This window comes from Alnus glutinosa, chromosome 3 (genome assembly GCF_958979055.1).
Source record: "Alnus glutinosa chromosome 3, dhAlnGlut1.1, whole genome shotgun sequence".
NCBI classification, from domain to species: domain Eukaryota; kingdom Viridiplantae; phylum Streptophyta; class Magnoliopsida; order Fagales; family Betulaceae; genus Alnus; species Alnus glutinosa.
Window position 1 is genome coordinate 3220399 of NC_084888.1, and position 17286 is coordinate 3237684.

The 17286-nt window shown below is 36.7% G+C and overlaps 2 protein-coding genes and 1 non-coding gene across 3 annotated transcripts; 1 reads left to right on the plus strand and 2 right to left on the minus strand.

Annotated features, from left to right (window-relative positions):
* Positions 1–320: 320 nt before the first annotated feature.
* Positions 321–5175, minus strand: LOC133863750 (formin-like protein 6). The gene is made up of 4 exons (XM_062299829.1): positions 3330–5175; positions 3021–3220; positions 1643–1884; positions 321–1528 (listed from the first exon to the last, which is right to left on the minus strand). The coding sequence occupies exons 1-4, from the start codon at positions 4727–4729 to the stop codon at positions 737–739; spliced, it is 2634 nt and encodes an 877-aa protein (XP_062155813.1). The 5' UTR covers positions 4730–5175; the 3' UTR covers positions 321–736.
* Positions 5176–12359: 7184 nt separating this feature from the next.
* On the plus strand, positions 12360–14066 carry LOC133863988 (glucan endo-1,3-beta-glucosidase 13). Its single transcript, XM_062300167.1, has 3 exons — positions 12360–12567; positions 12678–13733; positions 13830–14066. The coding sequence occupies exons 1-3, from the start codon at positions 12495–12497 to the stop codon at positions 13859–13861; spliced, it is 1161 nt and encodes a 386-aa protein (XP_062156151.1). The 5' UTR covers positions 12360–12494; the 3' UTR covers positions 13862–14066.
* Positions 14067–14552: 486 nt separating this feature from the next.
* TRNAM-CAU (transfer RNA methionine (anticodon CAU)) lies at positions 14553–14624 on the minus strand. The gene has a single exon. It is a non-coding gene; the product is annotated as a tRNA-Met (tRNA).
* Between the last annotated feature and the right edge of the window lie 2662 nt (positions 14625–17286).

Genomic DNA, 17286 nt, shown 5'->3' on the forward strand with positions numbered 1-17286 from the left:
TCTCCTTGGCGATTGCTAAACAAGGACCGCACCAGGAATATGTACCCACTCAAAATAGCATACTCCTCCGGCAGATATCATCTAAATGCCAGGCAGTGGCAGAGAGCCTGTCAAATGGAAATTATTTTTAAAAAAAAAAAAAAAACTGCTGAAAAACTGCTACTTATTATTAGGAATTTATCAAATAAATGCAGACAAAAAGCATCACAAGTAACATCAAAACATTCTGATTTCTCGAAAATGTGTGGGAATCCGATCTAAAAGAAAGAAGAGAACCTATCTCCACTATGGCATCTGTGTTGGATTGAGGAAATATGAAATTTGTTTTTTTTTTTTTTTTTTTGTCATTTAGAAATTACTTGGTCTGGCCGTGCACTTCCCTGAAGCCTGAAGGTAATCATATGTGCGTCTTTTGATGCCCTTTTCTTCCAATCGGATGAGGGTCACAGCTTGCTTTCTATCATAGTAAAAGTAGTTAATGTCCAACATTTGACTGTATGCATCTTTGATCTCATAAAAAACCTGGTTCTTCTTCTGGAAGCCTTGCTTTGTTAATTGAATGTTACGTCTATGGGCGGACTCGGATTTTCTCAACAATGATGGACCTTCTGAAGTGCTTTCACATCTCCATCCTTCTACTCCTTTGATGTACTCGTAATGAGTCTGTAGCCGTGGAAGTATATCTACTAATGTGATTGTCCTTTTAAGAGGTTCATTACTTCACATTCGGATAATTTCAAGGAGACAAGCTTTCCTCATCTGAACTTCTATCTTTACTCACATTATACCTATTGAGAACTGGTAGCGAAGCAGTCGCAGATATCCGAAAGGATCTGGCAGAACCCATCATCGTTCTATCCTGCAACCTCCCCACTTCCTTGCACACATGATCCAGTACGCCTAGAAAATCTCTTACAATCATGAAGACTCTGAAAGGATGAGCTTCCTCCTTTGCCGCATTTCCATGGAAATATTCGGTGACCTCTTTCACAATGTATAAAGCCCTTTTTTCATCTGCCTTGATTCTAACAATTTCTTCTTCAGCCTCTTTCAGAAATAGTTTCATTGAGTCAAAGAATTTCCCTTGCATATCTGGCTTCTCATATTGCAAAACCAGTCTGACTTTGTCAAGTCCCATTTCAAGCTTTGACAGATAGCTGCTTAAGACATCTGAGTCCATTCCTGCTGCTTTTTTGACATTGCTGAGGTCTCTGCTTAACCCAGCCACAACCTGCAATCCCTGCTTCTTGAAATAATCCTCCATTTTTGGGGTCACTTTGTTTTGAACATTCTCATTTGTAGAATCAGTACCTGCACCTTCAGATCTAATAATCTCTTGGACCACAAAGTGGAGCAATGTTGTCTTCCCATCCGTTCCCTTTATATCTACAAGTTTTAAGAGTGTATCAAGTTTAAAAGCTTTAGCATCACCACGATTGGTCCCAACATTCATTCGATTTCCTGTCCTGAGAACAGCTTCAAGGAGTTTGAGGAATAATCGACTGTTCTTTAATTCATCACTCGCTGCCTGACAAATAAGAAATCTAAGGTGTGAGTTTCTTCATGTCAATATTGATGAAATTAAGAGATCAAAATAATATGGAATTAAACCTTTTTAATTGTTAACTTTCAGCCAAAATACCTCAAGGGTTAGAAAAGACTTTCTCAGGTATTTGACTTCCGTATCAAAATTAGCTCTGTATAGCATGGCTTCGACTCTTTTAAATGCAAACGGGATATCCAGTACTGCCTTAAGAAAACGCTCTGCAGACCCTAGTTTTGAGGTGTCACCATGGTAGTCTCGAAGTTTTATCTCTTCCTCCTTAGTTGGAGCCATCTTTACCAGAGTTTCCAAAAGCTCACTACCCAAGCCTTCCGGATTACCTGTTGTGCCAAACATATAATGCAAAGTGATGCTGCAGATGGAAAAAATGCAGGACCTAGATAGAAAGTTGGATGCAAACGCAAAGACCATTGTAGACATTTCAAGAAATCTGATTTTTTTATTTCTTCCTTTGATACCTTAGACACAGACACTAGTGATGTAATGATATTGTGATATATAATTTCTTGAGAAACATTAGGCATGTGCAGTTAACGAGGTAGTTGTAATCAGAGAGCAACTAGTGTTGCTTCAGGTTGGTTGACATGGTAAATAGTAACATATGGGGAGAGGTTTAATGAGGATCCTTTTTTGGAAATGTTTCTCATAAATTTGTTACTTAGGTCAATGAGTTTCACTATCTATAAAAAAAAAGTGTAACAGAAATGTAGTCTTTCTTTTAAGCAGAATGCTTACCCTGATGTTGCTAAATAGTCATGCAACTTTACAGATATATGAAACTATTTTGCTTGGGATACCATGCTAAATTGGGCTCTCTAGATTCCGGCAAGGGATTGTGGTTAATTTTTGGTGTGTGCCAGATGATGATGCAGGCATGGAGGCTTTAGAACTTAGGTTTTCAGATTGAAGCAGAAGAGATGTAATGAATTTTGCGTAAATCAAAGGGATCGGATAAATTGACATAGAAAAAGGGGAAAGCAAACAAAATATTGTGGTCAGGCTTTCTCTCTACCGAGATAAACAAGAATCCATTTAGGGCATAATAGGTTTGGGCGTGCCTGGTTTAATGATATATGTAAAACGATTTATAAAATGAGATACACCGACCATTCTTTTGGTCTGGGAATTTAATTGCTTTTTGAAAATCTTTATTTCATGAAGCAAGGTAGTCATTTTGATGAGGGATTTGACGTGATTACTTGAAATCTAACATAAATGTTGTGAGTGGCACATGTTTTAACTATATCACATACAATTGTAATTCTAAATTATGATGGCTTCTCATCTAAGCTCTAGAACTCTTATTTCTGTTTTGGATATCTTCCATCCTGTTCCTTTTGTTGATACTCCCTCCTGACCTAAAAGAATTTGTGCTACTTTATTGTAAGTTATAATCTAAGCAAATATGGAACCAAATCACCAATCGGACATGGGAAAGAAAAGGAAGATCACGTACCATCTAAAAGAGCTTCAGACACCTCATCTCGTGTCACATTCAGTGCTCTTAACAGTATAGCTATGTTCTGTGACTTCTTCGGGTCTAACACCCTGTTTTCCTTTTCAACAGGAGGGAGAACCGATTTTCTAGTTGGCTCTCTCGGAACCGAATTCGCGGGATTGCACCCGAAAAGAGACTCCATCATGTCCTCATTCAATCTGCCACGCAAATCCAGCATCCCCAAGATCAGAAAATTGGTGTGTGTGTGTGTGTTGTATCAAAGCAAGCAAACGCATAGCATTAGCACTGACACTACTTGGTACTTACTGAAATGAGCTCGATTTGAGCTGGTCCCACACTGTGGCTCGGTCTGAGGTGGCCCGAACTTTGTCCCAGTGGAGAGCCTTCAATTTGGGCTTTGCTCCTTCCTTTTCATCGTCCCAATCAAGCTTCTCGCAAGAGCTCGCGCTTCGACTAACTTCTTGAGCTGGCATTGTTATCCCAATCTCAGAAGAAATGGCCTTGGGGCTAGAAGTCCAGGACAGCGCCTTGCTCCACACTTGCGGAGGAGGCGTTTCACGAACACTCCCTTCCGAACTTCCTAACTTCCGCTGCGTCGGAGGAGGAGGAGGCGGCGGCGGCGGCGGAGGAGCCGGATTGCTTATTGTTGCCTGAAGACGCGCCAAGTTCGGCGGTGGCGGTGGTGGCGACGAAAACCTTGGCCTTCCGTGAGAGTATGGAATTGCTGGTATTGCGGTCGAAGGGGGCGGCGGAGGAGGCGGCGGCGGCGGCGGAGCATGATTTGTTGATGACGAGGATGAAAGCCGTGATTTAGGAGAAGTCCTTTTGGAATGGGGAATAACAGAAGCGGTGGCATTAGTGTAATTATTAGCCGTGCGCGAACTCGTGGGAGTGTAGTAGCTAGTCTCTTCATAGCTGAGCGACGAGCAGTTGGGGGAGTGAAACGATGTGTCGCGGCTTTCCTCGTCGGAAGAGGACCTCGGCGATGGGGAATTCGCGTTCGGAGGCTTGGTTAAAGGCGGTAGTGGATGCAACTCAGGACTCGGGCGGTACCGATCCGATCTCTTAACCGAATTGAGCTTGTGATAAGGCGACCTGATACTGTTACTGTTATCTTCTCCGCTTGCCTCGCTGACGGAGCTGATCGGACCCGGCTCCACGGTCCCGATGTAGAGAAAATTTGAAGGCGGGACTCGCGTGTCGCCGGGAAGCCCCCGCGAGGTCCCTCGGACGAGCTTCTTCGAAGACTCGTCGGGGTGTTTGGCGCGGTGGCGGTACAGGAAGAACGCGAGCGCGGAGAGCATTCCGAGAGTGACGATTCCGACAGAGATTGCGATCGCGACGGTTTTTGTTTGCTTCGTCGGCTGCGTGGCCACCGGGATTGGCACGTTGGCGCCATTGGAAGGTGTGGCTGAGGGAGGCGGTTGAGCCTGACCGGAGCCGGACCCTCCTTCGCTGAAGAACGGGTACCCGGAGCTGGGGTCCGATGGCGATGGTGGCGATGGTGGTGGTGGTGGTGGTGAAGTTGAGTCGGTTCCAGGTGGCGGCGCCGAACCAGCCGGAAACAATGGCTGGTGTAGAATTCTTCGGTGAGTTTTGGCTTCAGCAACACTGGTAGAATTTAGAACGCCTGTAACCCCTTGGTTAGCAGCCAATGATAGAAGAATAAAAAAGAAGCTCCAATGATGCTGATGAGCTGCTTTCATGGTGAATTTCTCTGGCTCTCTCTAATTTTATTTTCTTTCACCCAATTCATTTCTCGTTTTTGTTTTGCAATTCTGTTTGAGAGAGTAAGAGCGCGTGCGTCTGAGAGAGAAAAAAGAGAAGGGGAAGGTTCTTTTCTGGAATGTGAGATCTGGATGCCCAAGTAGCTGACGACGACAGCAAATAGCGGGCACTTCCTTTTTTCCTTTTCTATTTATTTTTACTTTGTTTTTCGTAACTAAGTGAAAAGTAAATGGACGATGATGGCCATGTTAAGTGGCGATATTAAAATCCCACGTTCATGTCCTTCTTTGTCCAACTGAATGGATTATCCCTTTCGTTGTGACCGAGGGCAAAGCACATATTCCACCATTTTTCCCCTCCTTTGCCGTTAATCCTGCGTCCTCTGTCTATACTCTTTTAGCACTTTTATTCCCAGGTTCATGTTCACTTGTTGAACTCCTCTCCTCTAAGCAATCTGACTGTATAAGTATATGTACGCAGTAACACGATTCATCTGATATTCTTTTAATCATATTAATTACGGATCAAGTTTTAGTTTTTTTTAATTCGAGGATTTATTAATTTAATCAAATGTAATCAATTATGGAAAATTTTAAAAAATAATTTTTAATTTAGAATTACCAAAAAACCACAAACAACACAAAATACTTTTAAAAAAAAAATAATAATAATTTTCATTTTTATGGAGATTGCTTATTTTGAATGGACAGTTTTGGAGGGTCGTGATTCATGGGACTATGAGTTTGATTGAAAGATTAATAACTAATTTTAAACACGTCGTGCAAAAACGAGGAAAAATAAAATAATAATAATAATAATAATAATAAAAGGAATTTGTTTGGGGATTTGGGAGGTCAAGGTCAGACGTGTAATTTCGTGGGAAAAGGTTCGATGGCCTCAGTTAACGTTTTGTGCTTTCTTGCCCTTTTATTCTTGCTTAGATTGATCCACCGACCCCCTCTCACCGTTTGGGGGGACATGCACACGCCCAATAGCATATGCTTTATCCCTTTCCACTTTTGCTGGACAGCACCACAAACTCAAAGACAATATTATCCTTTTATAACTTTCTCACGCTTTCAGCTATTGGGTTAACGTAACATGTATTTATTTGTGTATTCACTGTTTGGCAGCCCTCTTTAGGACAGTATTTTTTTTTTACTTTTTTACTTTTTAATAAAAAAGTAAAAGTAGTGAATAAACAATTCAATAAATAAAAATACTTACAAAACAATAAAAAATAACTTTTACTTTTACGACACATTTACAATCCAAAAGAAAAAATACACCTTAAAAAGCATTACCAAACCACTAATTTACTACATTTCAGTAAATTACATGTTCAATCCATTCATTCGAATTGTGACACGTGTCTATTTTTTACTAAAATTCAACGCAAACCAAATTGACACCGCAACATCGTAGAGTGGAATAATTAGATTAACGAACCCCTAAATTAGATTGTCTGAATGGAGCAATTAAAAGTATCTATTTGGTCCCACTGACCGACAAATTTTCAAGACCATCGGTCTTGGGCCTTTTGGCACGTATTGCTGAACTTGTTGATTGATTTTTCAATTACTTTTCGTTGGTTTTATATTTTACGAGGCTGTGGTGAGGCCCTTAAGTTATGCAAAAAGTGCATGATTGATAATATTATACTATCATTGTCGTTGTCATTATAGAACATTGCCAAAGGAAGCAACACTCGATTGTATTACTTGTGGAAGTGGTGGGCGGCGGCGAAGTTGGTGACGGTAAGGAGTTTTTGGTTCACCGTGCTAATTCAGTCGTTAAAATCGACAAATTTACTAATTTTGTACCAAGGGAAGGTATTCCGACCGCCACCAGCATCGCCCGAGGTAGTAACAATTACGACAATTTCAATGATAGAGTGCCTCTCCAGCTTCTATGGTTCACCCAATGCATAAAGCTATTGTAAAATATATGTGTTATTTCTATACACATTTTTGTATTACACACTCTTATTTAGTGTGTAATTCATGCATATAGAATGTGTCCAACATGTATGGGTCCTGCACGGCTACACCAAATATTAATGTGCATACAAATTAAAAAGTATGTACAAATAGATAAATTATTGTTGTACAATTATTGACATAATTTTTGTATGACTCTAACAAATTTTTTTTTTTTTTAAACTAACAATTAGATATGTTATCCTATATCTTACATATCCAGTAGTTATTCTTAAAAAAAGTTGTTAAGAATTATATAAGAGTTATACAAAAGTTATAAATGTAACACAATTCGTATAAATAACACATCTCTTCTCAAATAAATTTGTAGTGTAATATAGAGGTTAAGGGAATTTTAAATGTTTTTTAAATATTTTGTGTTGAGAGTTATTTATTAATGATTTTTCATTTTGTTAAAAATAAAAAATCTCACTTAAAAAGTGTCGTCAAACAAAGCGGCTTGTTTAATGAGTTTTTTTAATTTCATAACTTCTTTTTTTCCCTAGCAAATAATACAAAGAAACTAAATGGAGAAAAAAAAAAAAAAACGACTAGGGGATTTATATTCCCAATAAAGAAAAGACACAATGACTCACAAAAAAAAAAAAAAAAAGAAGAAGAAGAAGAAGAAAAAAGACACAATGGGAATGCTTTTACCTTTGTAGACGTCTTTAAATTATAACCTGAGTATATAACTTTCTAAATGTCTCGATCATTCAACTTTCATAAATTTGTAGTTTGAAATATGGACTTTTTTGTGTATGGTCATTGATGGTAGTGTTGGCAACTTTTGTACATGATTCGAAAACATATACGATCTCAACATAAAAGTAATGAATTAGAATTAAGGGAAAACTTCAATTTACCCCATGAAGTTGTCACCGATTTGCAATTCAACCACCAATGTTTCAATTTCGTCAATTGCACCCCATAAAGTTTCAAAAAATTTCAATTCAGCCAATTCATCCAATTGATTCGTCTGAATTAACGAAATTGTCCTGACTTACCGAAAATGCCCTTAATAAAACGGTAGTGTTTTGGCAAAACGATGTCGTTTCAGTAAGGGTATTTTTGTCAACTTTGGACAAAAAATCGCATGTGCCACTCACGTGGGTCCACTTCCGTTTCTTCAGACGGCTCAATTGGATGGAATGGGGTGGATTGAAAATTTTTGAAACTTAATGGGGTGCAATTAACAAAATTGAAACATTGGTGGTTGAATTACAAATCGGTGACAACTTTATGGGGGTAAATTGAAGTTTTCCCTAGAATTAAATTGTTTGGCTCATTTAATTAAATGAATCTAATTAATTAATATTGATTTATATAATTTTATAATCATACATCAATACGACCGATATGCAAACAAGAATTCCTTCATATATATATATATATATATATATATATATGAAAATACTCACAATGTAAGGGCAAATTTCAGAATCAAAACTTCAATTATTTTTCCTGAGAATGCCCCATAATCTCCAAGGAAAAACTTGGAATATTTCAATCATAATTTATACCTTTTTAGCCCGGGGGGGGGGGTAAGTAATCATGATTAATGATGCTTTATTTTGGCTGTAAGTATCATCTCTATCCTTAACTTAGGATCTCAAAAGGGAAAACAGTCAACTTATCAAATCAGGGTGCCTCATGCCAATATGCCATGTTTTGCTAATTGCTAGACTATATATCTCTAATCTCAGGCAGCACGTCAAGCATCTAGCTTTGCTTTAGAGCCATGCCCATCGAACCGGTCTAGAATAAAGGAACACAAACAAACCGAAGGAAGAAGAAAAACATCTATACCTCCGTCAACATCACCCTTTATCATGCATGTAAAGAAAGAAATAGACACGTGGATTGGAACATCACCCTATAACATTAAGTTATCCACTGCAAGCTAGACCAGTCTCACATGTTACATTAGCTTAAAAAAAAATATTAAAAAAAGAAGCCAAATTAGCAAAAAAGATTTTTACAAATCTTAATTTGTATTATATTTACGGTAAATTATCAGCGGTCTCAAAAGCTTTAATTGATAGGAGATAATGAATTTAATAATTTACTTAATATTCCAATACTGTCCAATAATATTAAAAAAAAATATATATTTAACATAAATATTAAATAAGAAGCAAATCTATTATAATACTCAATGATTTAATTGCATGGCCCAAATGACTGTAATTGAGCAATTGGATATATTTTTACAGAGGTCTCAGCTACCACAGAGAGGGGGGGGGGGGGGGGGGGGGAAGCAGTGGGATCGATGGAGGTGTAAATTGAACCAAAGTCATTTGGAGTAGACAACACGAAAACTTTTTTTCTTTTTTTAATTATTTTAATTATTTTTTAAGGCATTCCCTGTTGACAAGGCAAGCATGCAATTGCATGACCTTTTCGTATATCCTTTCCCTCATTTTCAAGTCGAATAAAAAAAAGCACATATACCATGAATGGCCTCTGCTTCTTGGCTGATCAATTTCCACACATCATTTTCCCAATAATCCAAAAACATCACCAATAGACAGTTATCAAACTTGGAAGGAGACGCCGCCTTGGCGCGAAATATACTCCACTAATTAATAAACAAAATTTTCTTTTAAATTAAGTTCGAGAAAATTCTTACCCCTCTAAGTTGACCCACTTTATTGAAAGAACTTTCTTCCAACATATTTGAAGAAAAACTTTATTCCGGGTCGGTCAATTATAAGGCCAATTAGGCCTTCGCCCAATGCCCCCAATTTATAGAAGGCTCGGAAACAAAAGGCATTTTATAAATTTGTCTAAAAAAAAAATGAAAGGCCTCAAGAAAAATAAAATGAAAGTAGGCTATTTGACATGCAAACAGTGTTTAAATATATATAAAGTGACGAAAAGCATGACCTATTTTCTTTTTTATATTTCTATTTTTATCTTATTTTCTATCATCACTTTTAATTTTATGTTTATTGGTTCTATCATTCTTTATTTTTTATATTCTATATTGTGTACTAACTATGAGACACCATTTATTTTAGTTAATCTTTGTTACGAGTTGCGATCGCTTATTATCTTAATGCCATTGATTTTAGTACATAACTAATTAATCATAATTAGAAACTTAAAATCGACTATCTTACAAGAAAGATTAACCCATGTTATTTATTGAGAATATCTTAACAAAACTTAAACATGAAAAATAAATCTCAAAAAGTTTAAAGAATCATTTTAAAATCATTTTTTTAAAAAAATAAAATAAAAACGGCCCCATTTGAATATTTTTCCTTAGATCTCAAATGTCATTGTAACTTTATCCTAATATTTATTATTTGTCACCAATCAACTATTTCTTCACATGGTTACATGCAACTTAATTATGACGTTCATTATGTAAAATTGTTGAAAAGCCCATTCAAAATCGAGTATGCTTTCCTAGTGCGATGTGAGCCCAAGGTTGACATTATGGACCATACTTCCACTGTCGTAACCACCATGAAAATGAAACGCATTTCACATCACATACATATTGAAAGCACACGAAAGTCCACAGGGAAGGACATGGGTGAGACAAAAATGCCCTCCTCAAAGCTTAACTATACGCCTCTCTTTAAGCGGAAACGGCTGCATTTATTGGATCGAGATGCTCTATAATTATTTGTTTGAATTTGAAAAAATTCAGACAGGTAATTGTAAGAGACTATTTATGAGACTTACCTGACCGGATAAATGGTTGGACAACCCAATTTTTATTTGGTCGGGTAGGTTTTATAAATAATCTCTCACAATTACTTGCCAAATTCTTTTAAATTCTAATAAATAATTGTAGAGGATCCTAATCAACATTAAAGACGTAGCAATCAATAATTGCTGCACCAAAAATATGCATCCCATTAATATTTCCTAGGCAGCTAGGCCAAAATATATTATTTGAAAATTGTTAAAATTAAAGTCAAATGTTATTTTAGCTAGTCATAAACTTCTTTAGCTACTCTAGTAAAAAATTTAATGAGTTGCTACAATGCTCACCAAATTTGGTGAGCATAGTTTACTCATCAAATATATATATATATATATATCTCGATCATTCTCTTTCCTCTCAATTTTTTTAAAGAAAAATATTTAATGAATTAGTAAACATAGATAGTTGAAAAAGAGAGAAAAAAAATATAGATACTTTAAAAAAGTGAGTAGCTGAAAAAAAAAAAAAAAAAAAAGAAAGAAAGAAAAAAAAGAAGAAGTTATGGGCCAAATATAAATGCTTTTAAATTATTTTAATTTTTATAAAATTTCAACAATCTTCAAAAAAAAAAAAAAAAGTTTTTATTTTTATTTTTTATCATCTTAAACTGTTGGAGATAAAGGAGCCCCCACAACCTGTGAGTTTTATGGTGCTCAAAAAATTTTTGGACTTGTTTGACAAAAACATGTACACAGAGTAGTGGGTTGTTAGTTTTGAAATTAGTAAAAAGTGATGATGTGATATAAAATAAAAAAAAATGTATAAAAAAGTGAAAAAAAATTTGTATTGTAGTGAATTTTTTTATTTGAATAGTAATAAAAAATTATTTATGTGATATAAAAAATAAAAAAAAAATAAGAATGTTTTAACGTTAATTAGTGGTTAAAAATATAAAAAATGATAAAAAAAATTATATAAATAATAACATCACTATGCTGTCCTGTCCCGTCCCTAAACAATCAAGCCCTTCATAACACCTTAAAGCGTTTTTGGTGTGATTTGTGGTGGACAATTAACGCCCATCATGCGCCCCTGTGCTTACAGCTATTACAGCATTTAGCTGTGTAGCCTCAGCCTGTGTGGTGCAGGTTGCTTGCTAACCAAGTCGTCTCTCTCCGTCGTACGATCACGACTGCCGGTGGGTCCCAACCAGCTCTGCCTTTTCTCTCTGTTTTTCGGTTTTTCCCGGAAACGTACTGCTTAAATTATTATGTATTGAAACGACGCGCCCTAGGCCTTTTCATGTTGCGTCTCGTGATTGTCCAGTCTGGTTCAAGGTCCAAACAGAAGAAAGAAAGTAAAACAAAGCTCGATTCCCACAGGAGGACGACAACTCTTCTCTCTCTCTCTCTCTCTCTCTCGTGGTAGAGAAACAGAACTGTGGTAGTCGTCTTTGTCTGTTGCTCACACTTCCCACACTGCCTTTTTTGTTCTTTCTCCACGCGTCCCAACGATGACATATACGGCAACAAAAAGTACGATGCCCGTTGTAATCTGGGGAACTTCAGCCCCCGTCTAATTATGGGCGCACACACACCCACACCCACACCCGGATCCAGCCATGCCCAACGTTCATTTCTATGCGGTGGAGAGTGGAAACCCCTGCCGTTGTTAAACTTTACTCTTTTACGTTTTATACTATTTGATGCACTATTTTTTTATAAAACAAAATTAGATTTAACTTCAAAAACATTTCAATTTTTATAATGTCTTCCTATCTATCATTAAAGTTGTAATGTCCTCTCTGCCAAAAGATTTCTGTTGTTTTAGCCACAGAAAAGAAATACAAATAAAATAAAGCATTGTGAGAATATTACAAATAAGGTGATAATTACAAGATAAATGTAATTTTTTTTAATCATTTCGTGAAAAGGGCAGATCGTTTTTTTTGTTTTTTTTTGCAACGGTACACACGTATTAATTAGTGGCTTCCTATGCACTCTGAGTCTGAGACTGTGCATATAAACAGTGCACAGAGGAGGGAGAGGGAGGATTGTAGCCGTTGTGTAGTGCATTCCACTTCTCTTCTGCCAGGTGACGATGTTTGCAACACAAATGTTGAAGATGGTGTTGCTCTTTCACCTTTTCTTTCTCTGTTCCTATGCTCTTACTGGTAACCAAAACCACAATCTCTCCTCCTCAGTTCCAAAAAATGCTCCATTTTCATGTCGTTCTTTTGGGCTTCTTATTCATCTTCGTTGCTTTCCTTCATCTTCTTTGCAGGTACAGGTCAAGAATCTGTTGAACTTATAAACCTTTATGAGACAAACCCGGAGGTCTTCCAAGCATCCTCTCACTCTGCTCTTCCAATAGCAGTTTCTGTGGGTGCTGAAAACCTCAATGAGGTCTCAAGCAGTGTTTTAATGGCTGAAACGTGGCTCAGGACCCATGTTTTAGCTCACTACCCGGCCGTCAAAATCACCACCATTGTTGCGGGTAACACTGTGCTTTGCGACAATGGCCAAGAGCATAAGTTGGATTTGGTCCTCCCATCTCTCAAGAACATTTATCACTCTCTTACAAGGTGGGGTTTGGAGAAAGAAATCAAACTCTCTGCTGCTTTCTCTTCCAACTGTTTGCACCCATACTCTGCTTTTTACAGAGATGATTTGGCTGAGAAAGTTATTAAACCGCTGCTACAGTTTCTAGAGAATACCAACTCAACTTACTTAGTGAACCCACCTCCAAATTTCTCTCCTTTGTCAGATGAAAGTGTGAGCTTAGTTTCTTCTCACTCAGAGTCCATTATAAAGCTTGGATTTTTTGAACTCAAAAATATCAAAGTGTTGGCCAGTCCAGAAGAGAGAAAGTCCATGACCAGGAAGCTCTCGTTCATTAGCTACTCTGTTCCTGCAAATATAGCCAAGAAACCACATTCCCCACTTTCCCAAATAGCTTCTCCGCCATCATTGTCCTTCCCTTCTGCTCCAGAGATCCCTCCAGTTATGGATCCAGCGAATCCGCCTTTCGGTTTCACATTGCCTCCTTGTAATCCAGCTTCTCCCAGTGCTCCAGCTCCAGAAACAGGGGCGATCCAGAAGCTTTGGTGCGTGGCTAAGCCTTCTGTTCCGGCAGAGACACTGCAAGAGGCAATGGACTATGCCTGTGGTGCGGGTGGTGCTGATTGTGAGGAGATTCAGCCACATGGTAACTGTTACAATCCTGACACCATTTTTGCACATGCTTCTTATGCCTTCAATAGCTACTGGCAGAAGCACAAGAGGAGCGGAGGAACTTGTAGCTTTGGAGAGACTGCCATGCTAATCAATGCTGACCCAAGTAATCATTCTCTAAATATTTTCCTGTAAGAATTATCACGAAAAATATTGGTTGGATTTTTGAATCTTTTTTACTGATACAGGGTGGTTGTTGCAGGTTTTCTTCACTGTCGGTTTGTTCTCAACTAGATGCATTAATGGAAGCCTCAATGGAGATTGTTAGGGTTGTTTTGTTACCGTTAATATGGGAATTCTGATTCTAAGGTGACTTTTGTTCTTTTGTTCCCTTTATCCTAGTGATAAGTATAGTTTAGATTGGGTCTATGCACAAAAAGAAAGCCTCTTTTGACTTCTATCCTTGAAATATACTCTAATCAAGAATTGTTGCTTTTTCTCCTTTGACTATATTCGTTTCACGTCTACCTATCATTTGCCAATGACTCTGGATGTTGTGATAGAAATTGCGTCCTTGACATGATGAGCTTCAGTTGTGAACTAACGACTCTTGCCTCTTGGCCTAAAATTGTCTCATTGTGTGCCTTAACTGTGCATAATAGTTGAAACTTGTTTCGAAGTTTCCGAAGAAATTTCGGGTAAAAGGAACAATTTTTAGTTTTCTCATCATTCTTTCAAGGATTAGCAACAGTTTAGAAGCCATATCACGAGTAATTTTCGATTGCAGTGTTTCCTCTCAGAATCTGTATGAAGTAAACTCAACAGAAGCACGGGAAACAAAAGGGGTAGGCTTTAATTTCTCCAGTTTCGGAAATTTGTCTCTTAGACTTGCTTGAATATCGTTAGATTGGTGATTCTGTTATAAAATTTTGAACGGGGGTGGATTATGAGCTAAATTGGTGTTGGATGTTGAAGGAAAAAAATTTATCAGAGCCAGGTTTCGATCCTGGGACCTGTGGGTTATGGGCCCACCACGCTTCCGCTGCGCCACTCTGATTTGGTGATAGACAATTGCTTTAGTCGCGCTTTAACTCTTTGTTTGACTTGACCATGGAAATGGAAAAGTTTTGTTTTGGGTTGCAGATCTTTCTGCCAGTTTAAAGGCACTAATTTATTTTGGGTTGTCATGCAAAAATCTTCATTTTCTCAAAGAAAAACAATAAAACAAAGGAATAACAAAAGGCTGAAAAAAAAAAATTTAGGCCGTTTGAATTTTACAAGAATTTGGATAGCTTTAAGAGAGTAGGGCTGTGGGACCCACCTACTTCAGACAAGTGCAATAGACACTCTAGATTGTCCGGAGAGCGTGGGTTCCACAATCGGAATTTTATTTTAAAAAAAAATGGACAACAGATTCGTGTAAACCAATTGTACTTGTAATAGCCTTAAAAAATGAAATTAGAGATGTATCCCATTCAAACATGATTGTGTGCCATGGATTAGATGTTACATCACCGTGCCACATTTGCATTTTACATCAGACGCCACATCAACAATACTATGTTGGATTTAACATCATACCAAGTGTTACATCAAAAATCTGTGTTGAATGTCATGTATCTCACGCATAAGAGTTCTTTAATGACTAAGAAATTATCTCGTTCAAACGATAAACGTGTTACAAAATAAAAATGAATTCTGCCATCTCATGTCGGAGCCCAAAAGTTAGCTATAAATAAGGGAGCTCAGAAAGTGAAATTATCTAATAAAAAAATAACCGCTCAAGTAGTACACATCCACAACATGTTGATTATGTTTGCTTATTGAACTGTGGAACCAAGAATATAACGCAGAATATTTCAGTAAAATCTCCAATATTATCGTTATAATTATAGTTCAATTAATCTTTCGCAGTCATTTTAATGTCAAAGTTATAATGGTAACGTCCCATGAATTTTTATAGGTGTGGAAAAATAAATTAGCGAAAATGTTGGGGGCCGGGGGCTTAAGGTAGTTGATCAAGGTATAGATTGGGACAAAAAGCAAAAGAATATACAAAGTCGTGCACTTTTCTTTTCTTTTTCTTTTTCTTTTTATTCATGTCATATCATGCTAAATAATCAGAGTGATGATCAAGGTATTTGATGCGTTACTTAACTGGAGACTTTCTTCTGCTTCAATCTATAACACTTTTCTCAATTGCTGGTTGTTCCCTTTCATTGTTTGCAACTTCCAAGATTCCATTAGGTTTTTACACTTCCTACTCAAACACTTACATGAGTATTTGTAGCTTCCGAGTATTCAATAATTTGTCCAAATTTTATTTATTCCATTCAATGCTTAGAATTTTTTCTTGATATTAATGAGTCTGTTTGGTTATGCAATTTTGCAAGGTAAAAATGTATTTTTAAACAAAATTGCAAAAACTATTCTCTTTGAAGGTACGATTTAAAAAATGGCGATTTAAAAATGTAGTCAAATTCCAACCAACCGTTGAATCAATTATTTAAAAAAGAAAAAAAAAAAAAAAAGGACTAGTTAAAATTGCCACATTAGTATTGTAAGATAATTGTATAATAAAAATGTGGATATAGCAGTGCTCTTGATCTTATCCCATAATGTTGATGTGTATGTGACAATTCTAATCAACTATTGGATCAATCCTTGTTAGACAAAAAAAAATAAAATAAAATAAAATAAAAATAAAAAATTTAAGGGTTAATTGAGAGTATCATATCAACATTGTGAGATAGGTTTAGAATAAAAATTTAGTATATAACATTACCCTTTTTTAAAAACACACGATTTTAAAAGTCCAATTGCGATTCTAAAAGCAACCATGATTTTACCAAAGACTTAATTTCATTTTGAAATTGTTATTTTTTCAAGGAAAATGCAAAAATTAATTCTCGTGGTTTCACCCATTTGCAATTAGCTCAATGGATTAAAAAAATGGCTAGAAACTCTTTGAGGTAAGCAAAAAAATACAAATAGGTTATTGCACCTAACTTCTGTCCAAAATTTTCACGAAAACTACCAAGGTGTCACGATAATACTAATCATATTGCAATACATGTCATTTCCAATAAAAATAAAAAAATAAAAATAAAAAAAAACAATTACAAGGAGGTGGTCAAGCCATTCCCTATCTTGGCCAAAAGGGGTGGCTCATCTGCTCCCTCAAAATTTGTTTTCTTTTTCCCTTAAATATATTTATATGTTATTTATTTATTTATTATAAATGACACGTATTACTATGATTAGTGCAAACGCGGTACTCTTTAACAGTTTTTGTCAAAATTTTGAACAAAGGTTGGGTGCATATACTTATTTAATTTCTTGCTTACCACATGGAGTTTCTAGCTAATTTGCAAATGGGCTAAACCACAATAACGAATTTTACATTTCACTTGCCAACCTTGTCAATTCAAAAGCCATGAAATCCACTCTTATGCTACGCTGCATACGAATTCGTTTGAAGAATTGAAGGTAAACGTGAACAGCTGCTTGTTGGTCCTGGTGGCTATTAGGAATTCTGGAAAAAGTTTTCCCGAAATTTTGTGGAAGTGAGTAGCTCTGCCGTCCGATAGACATGCCTGGCTGGCTCATAATTTGATTTTCCAGTGGGAAGGCAATATGATAATAAAACTATCACCAGTGTGTTTTCTATTACTTTCTATATAATGTCGCAGGTATGATTGCCTAACACTACATTTAAG